The following is a 12,396-nucleotide window of genomic DNA, read 5'->3' as shown; positions in this document are numbered from 1 at the left end:
TGAGTGGAATACTTGTGCAGTTACTCATCCACAGATGTTACTGTTCGTGATGACACCTCAGACTCCAGCCAGAGGGATTTTATATCAGTGGAGATGATGAAGGGAGCAGCACACCCTGGGCCCTCTTTAAGGACACCCACAACCAGTCTCAGTTGTTAATCTTTGTGTTTATATTACATGATACTTAAATTGGGGGAATGTGGACTCTTCAAGTCAGAGGGGTATAAAATCAGGATGCACCTAATCCTGTAGAGACTCGACACCCCAGGGAAGGGGATGCTGAGTGACTGAAGTAGGGGTGCATGAGTGGGTGGGTGGGTGAGTGGGGGAGCACCCTCAAAGGCAAATGGGTGGGGGATGGGGTGAAGAACTCTGGGAGAGGGGACCAGGAAGAGGGCAGCATTTAGAATGTAAATAAATAAAATAATTTAATAAGAAAAATCATGGGCACTTGCTGTGAGACCCACAGGAAGAGCTTTAACCACCTCCCTCAGAATAAGGACCCTATGATTCAAGCAGACAAATAAAATCTTAAAACAGAAATAAAATTAGTTTACATTGCTCTCTTCATAAAAACTTAAAAATAGAACTACCATGTGACCCTGTGATATCACTCCTGGGTTTCTACTCGAAGGACTTGAGAGCAAACCTGAGATCGCTGCATATCCATGTTTATTGCTGCCCTATGCACAAGGAATCCTCAGAGGAAGTGGAACTAACCCAGACATCCATCAGCAGATGAGTGGATAATAAACATATGACACGTTTGTGTACATAACTAAATATTATTTAGTTATAAAAAATTAAATCATGAAATACACAGGAAAGGCAGGTAGAACTGGACAGAATTGTATTGTGAGGTAACTCAGAAAGTCAAAAATCACACATCCTATCTCATATGTGGGTTCTGTATCATGCTTACATGTGTGTGTGTATGAGTAAAGGTTGGTGTAGTCTAGGCTATGACACCAGAAAGGAGACCACTATGGAGGCCTGAGGGTAAGGAAAAAGAATAATAGGGTACAGAAGGGTACAGGGGACTTGGGGAACCAGCAGGGATAATAGGGGAAGAGAATCAACAAAACCAAATTTTATTTGAAAATTCTATAATGAAACCTAATACTCTGTATTCCAATTAAAATAAGATTTATTTTTAAAAAGAAAGACAATTAAGACTAGGAGGTTTTGCTCCCTTCTTTACTGTCCTTTTGTTCTTAGCATACAGCATAGACCCATGGTTACCAGAATTTGTCGGTTTCGGCTGCATTTTGGCGACTGTAACATCTGAAAGCTGGAAAGTCTCTTGCTTTGTAGGCAGGCTGACCTTGAACTCAGAGACTCACCTGCCGCTGCTCCTGAGTCCTAGGCCTAAGGCATGCACCATCACCAACTATTTTGGGGAGTTTCTTGCATCAAGGCTGGGACATAGCCTACACTGTCACCAGAGATAGTTTTCAGTGTTCTAATCTTCAAGATGCCAAAATTCCTTATATCAGTCACCTGGCCTAACTTCACTGGAAAGTCACCCAACATAGAGATGAAGGGGGTGAAGGAAGAAAAGAGAGAATGAAAGAGAGAAATGAAGGCCAGTAGGTCTGAGACAGTCGTTAAGGGCTGCATATCCGACGACCTTTTGTTTGAGACAGAAGTTCCAAATTTGGCGTCTGCAGAATCAGCAGCACAGGGTTAGAACCTTAGTTAGCAACCTTGGCTTGAACAAGATGCCTCCTAACTTTCTCATGACAGTCACACACCTCTTCAGCCAACACAGACATGGTAATTGTCTTAGGAAAGCCAGGTTCAATTAGGACTAAAGGGGCAAGCTCTAACCGGAGCCTCGGAGTTTGATATGCACTTTGTAGAGGTCCCCTGGCCAAGATGCCACTGGAAGCACCTGGGATTTGAAGTCTCAATTCAGAATGTCCAGCTGGAGACGGAGGAAACAAATAAGTCACATGCAGACTATCGTATGTTTGTCCTGTACACTCTTTGGAGAGCTGGGAGATGTCAGTAAGCTCATTTGAGTGGAATTTAATCATAAAGTTTCCGAAAATGTTCTCTTCCTCAAATCTGGTTGCAGTTATGTAGTGTGCACAATTGTAAAGTAATTGATAGCACGTGGCTCGGAGCCTGCAGGAGTCCCAGTGTGAGCCGGTGCCTGCAAGGGATCCCTACTTGCTGGCCTCATTTGCCTCTGCACAACATTTGATAAATCTGAGCCTCGTAGAGCCAAATGTTTATTTATAACATATGGCCTCCCACTGACTCAGTGTAACCACAGCATGACTCTGTATCATTGCCAGAAATCAACTGTATTAGCATTATGGGAGGGAGGGGAAGAGGCATGCATTTGATTTAAAGTCCATATAAATTCCAGAAATACTTTCATGTCTACAAACTCTGGGAGCTCCTATGAAAATATCCTAAGGTTCACCTCCGATTGTGTTTGGTGTTGACTTTTCTCTTGCGTCCTTTTGGTTGGAGAGCTAACTCGTATTTGGCAAACGCCGGGAGGTTATGGTGGGGAAATGTTGCATCCTTCCAAATGCTCTTCCCTGAAGGGTTTGATGGCTGGGTAAGGACTATGCCAGGGTCTGCACAGTGGTAAGTGTGACTGGGCTTGGAAGATGCATGTGTGCTTTCTCTAGTGCATATTAAAAACAAGACCAATGCAGTCATTGAATCACAAAGTCAATTAGAAATAAATTTCATACTTATAGCTTAATTAATCATGTTTGGGGAAGTTATTAACCAAATACCTAAAGTCAGTCTAAAAATGTAAATAATGTTGCCACAATAACCCTTTCCTGTAAGGATCAGTGGTTAAATCGCCTCATCAGAAAAGATCCTGCTTTGAGAGCTATTTGCCAAAGACTGTTCTCCATCTGCATAATCTGAAAACCAGGGAAGTCACAGCAGGATCCACTGTTCAAACACATCTCCTTCACAGTAGGATAGCCTTATTTCCAAATTTGGACATTATAAGAATAAGAAAATCATTATTTGAAAACATATGAGTACTCCTCAATATAAAATTACCATGTGGTTCAGAAATTCCACAACTGTGTATGTGTATATATACATCCAAATGTGTATGTGTGTATATATATACACACTCTATAATAACTTATAGAATGGTCTAGGTTAACACTTTTACACTAAGGGCAGCTGTAGGTGCCATGTGCTAGACTAAATTCTTTTCTGGAAAGTGTTATTCAAGGAAAATAGCTATTTTGTTAAATATAATATGTTATATTATATATAAGTACATATATGTATATTTATATATTACATATAATTCTATATTATATAATCATATATTGTATTTAATAAAATGTCTATCTTCCTGGAATGTATTTATATCCAAAGAACTGTTTTATTTGAAAACAAACATTCAAATAAAAGTGCTTATCAATGCTCACAGAAGTACTGCTGCTCATCACCACCAACGGGTAGAAACTACCAGATTCCCATCGATAGTTAAATGGAGTAAATCCACACAATGGGATGTTGTTTAGCATTAAAAAGAAAATATTGATCTGTACTTCCATATAGACGACTTTGAACATATGTTAAATACAGAAGTAATACACCAAAGGACAGTATATGATTCCATTTATATGAAGTGTCTAGAATAGGCAAATCTATAGAGAAAAAAATTTAGATTTGTGGTTGCAAAGAACTATTGGGCAAATTGAGAATGAGTAATAGTTAATTAATGGATATAAGGTTTCCATTTGAAATAATGAGAAACTTCTGGTACTAGACATCAAACACAGTCACACATAATAAGACATAAATAATCCTACTCAATTTTATCCTTTTACATAGTTAAAATAGAAACTTTACGCTATTGTATTTTAGCATAATAAAAATAGCTAAATGTATGAGCATTCTGCAACAAACTATATTTAGTAGGAAACAGATACTGTACAAAATACTCTAGAATAATTTATGGAGTGGACTTGTTAATCCTTCTACATTAAGAGTGGCAGTAAATGTCCTATGCTAAGTACAATGCCTTTCTTAAAGGTGTTATCCAAAGTTAGATGGAAACCAAACAATGAGTTTCATTACAAAAAAATTATTCAAAATAGGTCCAAACCTTATTGTGAAACCTTGAAACTGTAATTCTGGAGGCAAGATATACATGCATGGTGGCTGAACGCATCGTTTAAAGTTTAAGAGACTTGGCTGCTCTTCTAGAGAACCCAAATTTCATTCTCACAACCAATACTATAGCTCACAACCACTTGTAACTCCAGTTCCAAAGGAATCCAACATCCTTTTTGACATCTGTAGGTATCAGGCATACGCACAGTACATGTACATAAATGCAGGCAAAATACCCATAGATATAAAAATTTTTAAATTAACCTAAAAACCTTTTAAAGATGCATAGGCATAGATTAAAGCTTGATGGAAAGATCAAAGTCATCCAGGAAATAATAGCAGCCACTGACAAATAGCATTGCATGAATTACAAAGCTTCTGTACATGCAAAGGAAACAGCAGAGTTAAGACACAGCTTACAGAAAGGGAGAGAATCTTTGCTGGCTATACACCTATCACGAGATTCATTGTGGTTTCCCACAGGTTTGGACACGAACTTTGAATTCTTGTTTCAGGCTTAGTAGCACTGTTTCAGAGGCTTTGGAACCCTCAGGAGATGGGGCTTAGTGGACAGAACTGAGTTGCTAAGGGAAGAATTATTATCTATTTTCTCCTAGCTTTAACAAAAGTGACTTAAGGAAGGAGGAGTGGACTTGGGGTCACACTTTGCCAGTACTGTCCCTCATGGAATGGAGGACAGCAGCAAGAACTAAAGCAACTGGTCACATTGCATTCACAATCATGAAGCAGGAGATGAACGTTAGTGCTCACCTCACTTCCTCATTTTTACTCAGTCTAGGACCCAGCCTGTGGAAGGTGCTGTACACATTTAAGATAGGTCCCTCCTCAGTTAACAGAATCCAGATATGACAGATATAGTCCTCGCAGATGTGACAGAGGTTTATTGTCACCGTGATCAAATCCCCTTGAGTTGACAATCAAACCCCACTTACACTTATACTCACTCTCTGCTTGACTTGATACCAATAGTGTAAGCCCTGTGCCTCTTCTGTGAACTGAATGGCTCAGCTACAGTTTCTCCACTGTGAGGAACTGGATGCCTCTGACCCTGTGGTGGAAATAAGTCTTTCTTCCCTTAAGTTCTTTCTGTCAAGTATCATGAATACAGCAACAGAAAAGTAACAAATATTGAAAACTGATCCCAAAGTACTTTGAAATGGGTTTGAAGGAGGAAACTGGAAAAGATTGGAGACACAGGCTAGATAAGTTCTAGAATGTCTTTCCGCAGAAATTACCGGGTGATTCTTGTACAAGTTTAGAAGAACAGACTGTGAAAAGAAATGTGGACAGGAAATATTCTCTTCATGATTCTTCAGACTGGAGCAAGACTCTATTGGGAAATGGACCAACCTGTTAATCTTGAGAAACACTAAAGTAGTAGACTAATTAACTTGGTAGAGGAAAGACATAGCACTCAAGTTGGTGCATGGTTGCTGCGGGTTCCTGTTAGGTTAATTTACAGTGAAAATCATAAGTAAAAACGTATTTTAAAATGCACTTGTCCAGAAAAGGAAATGAGCCTACAGCCACAGGCAGAGAGGTTGTAAGTCAAAAAAAATCAATGGGACTGAACCAAAGTCAAACAAATCGCAACTGTGCAGTTGGAAATGTATCTTCTGGAAAGTTTTAGGAATTGGTAAGATGCCTGACCCACTACAGGCACCAGAGTATAAAACTGAAAATGTACTGGAAAGTCTTTCTTTAACACAGTCTGCCCCAGGATGCACTATTCTCCTAGGGTCGTCTAGGTAAGTGTTTTTCCATGTTCTGACCCCAGCACCTGGGCACTCAGAAGCCACCAGAGCCCAGAGCCAAGGGTGTCAACATCCCACTTGAGCTGGTAGCTCAATCCCAATAATGCATGGGGATGCATTTTCCCCATGGTGCAACCTTTATAAACATGAAGAATGTAGACATGACAGGGTCATGGAGGCATCCACCAAAGTTTTAAAGAAAAACCTTAGAGGCCAGATAATACACAGTAAGGTTGGATTTCCTGCAAGACCTATGTAAGAATGATGAGGGTAAAGCCTAAATCGAAGTCCCAGGGGACAAGAGGTTCCAGGGGCATGGGATGTGTACCAGAGAGATCTGCAGGCTAAGTAGAATCAGCGCACTCAGAACGTAAAAAAGGCCATGTGGGCCGTAAACATCAGATTACACATTACAGGGGCAGTGAAGCCACGTGGGCTCGGATGATGCATCCTGTTCGTTGGGCGCCAGAGAAGGAGCCACAGAATTGAACGTCTGTCCTGCTAGAGTTCAGTCTCGCTTGCCTTCATCTTTCCTTGCTATATTCCTATTCTTTCTTTTAAGATGGGACATTCTCTCTGTGCCATTATCTTAGAAGTACTTCACTTAGAAAGAAATTGAAGTAGATCTCAGAAGATGGAAAGATCTCCCATGCTCATGGATTGGGAGGATTAATATAGTAAAAAAAAATGGGCATTTTACCAAAAGCAATCTACAGATTCAATGCAATCCCCATCAAAATTCCTACTCAATTCTTTATAGAGATAGAAAGAGCAATTTGCAAATTCATTTGGAATAACAAAAAAAAAAAACCAGGATAGCTAAAACTATACTCAACAATAAAAGAACTTCTGGGGGGAATCACCATCCCTCAAGCGGTATTACAGAGCAATAGTCATAAGATCTTGACAGTATTGGTACAGAAACAGGTGGATGGATCAGTGGAACAGAATTGAAGACCCAGGAATCAATCCACACACCTATGGTCACTTGATCTTTGACAAAGAAGCTAAAACCAGCATTTTTCAAAAAAGTGCTGGTTTGATTGGAGGTCAGCATGTAGAAGAATGCAAATCGATCCATTCTTATCACCCTGTACAAAGCTTAATCCAAGTGGATCAAGGACCTCCACATCAAACCAGATACACTCAAACTAATAGAAAAAAATGGGGAAGAGTCTTGAACACATGGAATTTCCTGAACAAAACACCAATGTCTTATGCTCTAAGATCAAGAATCAACAAATGGGACTTCATAAAACTGCAAAGCTTCTGTAAGGCAAAGGAAACCGTTATTAGGACAAAATAGCAACCAACAGATTGGGAAAAGATCTTTACCAATCCTACATCTGATAGAGGCCTTATATCCAAAATATACAAAGAACTCAAGAAGTTAGACTCTAGAGAGACAAATTACCCTATTAAAAATGGGGTACAGAGCTTAACAAAGAATTCTCAGCTGAGGAATATCTAATGGCTGAAAATCACCTAAAGAAATGTTAAACATCCTTAGTCATAAGGGAAATGCAAATCAAAACAAAACAACCCTGAGATTCCACCTCACACAGTCAGAATTGCTAAGATAAAAAACTCAGGTAATAGCAGATGCTGGCAAGGATGTAGAGAAAGAGGAACACTCCTCCATTGTTGGTGGGATTGCAGACTGGTACAATCACTCTGGAAATTAGTCTGGAGGTTCCTCAGAAAATTGGACATTCCACTACCTGAGGATCCAGCTATACCTCTCCTGGGCATATACCGAAAAGATGCTCTAACATACAACAAGGATACATGCTCCACTATGTTCATAGCAGCCTTATTTATAATAGCCAGAAGCTGGAAAGAACCCAGATGCCCTTCAACAGAGGAATGGATTCAAAAAAATTGGTACATCTATACAATGGAATACTACTCAGCTATCAAAAACAATGACTTCAGGGGTTGGGGATTTAGCTCAGTGGTAGAGCACTTGCCTAGCAAGCACAAGGCCTGGGTTCGGTCCCCAGCTCTGAAAAAAAAAAAAAACAATGACTTCATGAAATTCATAGGCAAGTGGATGGAACTGGAAAATATCATCCTGAGTGAGGTAACTCAATCACAGAAAAACACACATGATATGCACTCATTAATAAGTGGATATTAGCCCAAAAGCCCGAATTACCCAAGATGCAATCCACAAATCACAGGAAGCTCAACAAGAAGGAAGACCAAATTGCAGATGCTCCCACCCCTTCTTAAAAGGGGAAACAAAAATATCCATAGGAAGGGATATGGAGGCAAAGTTTAGAGCAGAGACTGAAGGAACAGCTGTTCAGAGCCTGCCCCACATGTGGCCCATATATATACAGCCATCAAAACTAGATAAGATGGATGAAGCTAAGAAGTGCATGCTGACAGGAACTGGAGATAGATCTCTCCTGAGAGACAAATCCAGAGCATGTCCAATCCAGAGGTCAACGCTAGCTGCAAACCACCAAATTGAGAATAGGACCCCCTTGGGGGGAATTAGAGGAAGTATTGAAAGAGTTGAAGGAGCTGGCAACCCCATAAAAACAACAATGCCAACCAACTAGAGCTTCCAGGGACTAAACCACTATACGTGGACTGACCCAGGGCTCCAACTGCATATGTAGCAGAGGATAGCCTTGTTGGGGCACCAGGGAAAGGGAAAGCCCTTGATCTTGCCAAGATTGGACCCCCCCCCAGTGCATAGGAATATGGGGGCAATAAGGGGGATGTATAGGGGGAATACCCGTATGGGGGAGGGGGAGGGAAGGGAATGGGAGCTTATGGACAGGAAACCGGGAAGGGGAATAACCTTTGAAATGTAAGTAAAGAAATATCTAATAAAAAATTTAAAAAAAAAAAGTAACATCTGTATCCGTTTTTTTTTCATTGCTGTGACAATGCCAATAGAATAAGAGAGGAAAGGTTTGTTCTGGGTCATGATTCCTGAGGTTTAGTCCATGGTTTATTCCTGAGGTAATATAGAGTGTCACAGTGGGGGAGTGTGTAGAAGATGAAGATGCTCTCTCCTCATGGCGCTGGGAGAGGGAGGGGGCTGAGTCATGATATACACTTCCAGGGTGTGCCCTTAGTGTGGGCTACTACTTCCGACTAGACTCAACCTCCTAGCTCCCACCACCTCCCCATAGCACCATCAGATTATGAGCCTGTGAATGGATTGATCCACTGACGGAGCTAGAACTCTCACGCCGTCACCCTCCTCCTCAAAGTCCACCAGTTAGCAACCAAGCCTTTAGATGACATTTAAGATTCAAACAATAACACCATTTGTCTTACAGAGTTGGAAAAACTAATTGGAATCCAGCGTGTAATGCATGTGAAAGATGATCCACAGTAACTGCTACTGTCCAGAACTTCACACAGTGCCTAGCACACACAGTCCCAACCTATACTTACAGCATCCGTCATTCCGTTCTCCCTGACTGAATTTATGGCTCTCCACAGCTTCAGTCCCTCATCACCCTCCATTACGTTCTTGTCCTTAAGAAATGACCTTGGAAACCATTGGTTGTTGGTTTTCAAACTGACATTGCCTCTCTAGCCATACCAGGTCAGGGCACAGGAGTCCAAACTTCCGACAGGTATTTACTGAAAGTTATCTTTATGGTTCACACACAGCCAAAGGAAGCGTGTCAACAGTTCACAGCACACTACCCACTGCCAGTAGACTCTGCATTTCCTCTATTCATTCATTAGTTTGTCCTCTGAGTCACCACTTTGATGTCTCCAGTCAGATGGACATAGTAGCATGTAGACCTTTGTATCACCTGGATGCCTTTTATTTCTCTAGGAGTTGCTTGATCTTTTCATTACTGCATGTTGCTTAAAACAAGATAAAAGTTGACATAATGCAACCTGTCTAAACAATATTCATTTAAACATATTTACATTTTCATATCTTTAAAATGCGTGCCTTCCATGAAATGGATCCTCTCCCAAATGCAGCGTTGTTTCGAGTCATTAGCTCATTTCCTGAGAAACTCAAAAGTGGGTCCTGAAGGAACTGATATGTGTTTTTGCATAACCATTATTTTATGTATTGGATCATAAAGTATAACTAATGTTCAATGCTGTGTTATTTCTAGATAATACGAGAAGCTGTGTGGCAAAGCTGTTCTTTACGTGTTCGTTAAAGGGTCATTACTGCCTATACAGCAAGTCCAGTTTCACCCTTGTCAGCCAAGCCCCCCAGCCATGGATTCAGATCATGTTTCTCTTCCAACAGGTGTGTATACTTCATGTTCATTGAGCTCCTGAATGAGCAGCTATAGTGTGAGATTATAGTCACTTTTATTGAATTATTAATCCTTAGCTAAAAGTGCTTTTACGGAGAGTGGGAAGAAAGAGGGGCTGTGCACAACAGTAAAGCATTGGCCTATATCTTGGGAGCCCTAAGTTCAATCCCCAGCACTTAAGTAAAAACACAAAATGAGAGGGGGGAATGGAAGGAAGGGAGGGAGAAAGGGAAAGAAAAGAGAAGAGGAAAGGAGAAGAGAGAAGAGAAGAGAGGAGAGGAGGAGAGGGGAGGAGAGGAGAGGAGAGGAGAGGGGAGGGGAGGGGAGGGGAGGGGAAGGGAAGGGAAGCGGAGAAGAGAAGAGAAGAGAAGAGAAGAGAAGAGAAGAGAAGAGAAGAGAAGAGAAGAGAAGAGAAGAGAAGAGAAGAGAAGAGAAGAGAAGAGAAGAAACTACTTTGTGTTGAGCCGCAGTAAAAGCAGCTTATTTGGAGGATGCCTACCATCTGTAGAGTTCACCTTTATCTATCTTATTCTAAAATCCAATAAATTTCAGCATATCATTTTTGACATTGCTAAGATTCTGAAATCCACTTTTGTCTAGTGAATATATGTACACAGGAAAAAATCACACAAAGGAAAACTTTCAACTTAATGATGAAGAATTTTATTCCAAAGTGTCAACATGAAAAGAGGCTCTTATTTAGAAATGCTTATTAAAAGCATTAAATTTGCCCTTAAAATGCAAATGTAGATTATGAAATGTCAGTATTAGAAGAGATCTTAAACTCCATTTTCATTAACTAAGGAAACTGCAGGACAGAACTCATTATCAGATCTTCAATACAGTAGTCTTTTTGCTGTCGCCTGTGTTTTGAAAACAAACTGGGAAATATTTGTAGGTAGGAGAAGGATGGACAGAAGTAGAAATGGATGTGAGTGTTACAATAGGCTTAAAAATAGGCCTAGTAATAGAACCACAAAATTACTTAGGTTAGTAAAATAGTTTCTGTAATAACACCTACAAAATTCACCAGGGATGGTGGGATGACTCTGGTGACCTGAGTTTCATTGGATCCCCATGAAAAGAGAGGACTCCTGCAAGCTGTCTTCTGACATGCACATCTGTATAACATAGCATGCACATGCCCATAACCACACATACACACATACACATAAAATTATAACATTTTTAAATTTGATAAAATATTTAATATCGCAAGTGGACAGTGCCTTTAGTAGACACCATAGGTTATCGAACAAACAGCTCAGTGTCCAATACAGTTTTCCTCTCTTCAAATTGTTGACCAGTGAGCTCTTGAAGACCTCTAATCACTATGAGCTATTGTCATTGCTTATGTTTACCCTCTAGAAATCTACTGCTAGGCTCTGTGGCTGAAGACACCATATACCCGAATCAAAGAATATAGAAGAATCAAGCTGGTACCAACTTGGAAACTTCATCCCTACTGGCTAGTTTTTACAGTACGGAAAGACAGTATGCAAGTAACCAGGAAAGAAAAGTAATTATCCACCTTATCCAGCTGTAATTCTGCAAGCTTCAGTAATTCAGTTGGCACACATATAGAAATGCCAAACACCTTCTGTTTGGAGCTGAGGACCCCTCCATAAGATGAACTCATGCCTGCATCTTTAACAGGGAAAGGAACCTATGCTTAGCTAGACCACGGGCTCTCAAGGAGGAAATACTAGTTTTCTGCTAAATGGATGTTGCAGTAAACTGATTATAAATGACTTACTGTTATACAGATAGAATAGTGCATCCCCCAACCCTTAGTAAAGAAACTTCTTTTTCCAATATGTGGCAACTAACAATTAACCATTGATCAATGCACAAAGCATAAAAGCCCAGAGTGCTCGGCCCTAAATAGGAAATTTATCTCATACTCCCTCCCAAGACAACAATCATCATGGAAGAGAGGGTGGAATAATTTTATGCGCCAGAGGTAGTGAGTGACCATGGCAAAACAGTGTTTTCCAGACATAGCAGCTGCACATGAGTTCATGGTGGTTGCAACAGCTTGCACAAGATCAAACCAGACAAAACCAGAGCACAGAGGATGGAGGGTAGTCATGAAGCCCCAGCTGTGGTTGAAAGGCCACTAGAAACCGACTCGAGAGAGCTAGTTGACTTTTCTACGACGCAGCTCCTAAGAGGCTACCCCTGCTCCAACAGATGGTCAAATACCCGTGCATATACGAGTAGCCCTTAGCAAAGTCACTAGGTGTGAG

The 12,396-nt window shown here is 40.6% G+C and overlaps 1 protein-coding gene across 15 annotated transcripts in view; it reads left to right on the top strand.

Annotated features, from left to right (window-relative positions):
• Positions 1–12,396, top strand: part of Veph1 (ventricular zone expressed PH domain-containing 1) — a 255,757-nt gene that overhangs the window by 146,061 nt on the left and 97,300 nt on the right. For all 15 annotated transcript variants that reach the window (XM_087626946.1, XM_087626897.1, XM_087626911.1 and 12 more), the window contains 1 exon segment: positions 9,998–10,137. In XM_087626946.1, the coding sequence (XP_087483072.1) occupies positions 9,998–10,137 (140 nt within the window).

Source organism: Rattus norvegicus, chromosome 2 (genome assembly GCF_021556685.1).
Source record: "Rattus norvegicus strain SHRSP/BbbUtx chromosome 2, alternate assembly SHRSP_T2T, whole genome shotgun sequence".
Taxonomy (NCBI): domain Eukaryota; kingdom Metazoa; phylum Chordata; class Mammalia; order Rodentia; family Muridae; genus Rattus; species Rattus norvegicus.
The sequence above is the reverse complement of the archived record's forward strand: the minus strand, read 5'-3'. Positions and strand labels throughout refer to the sequence as shown.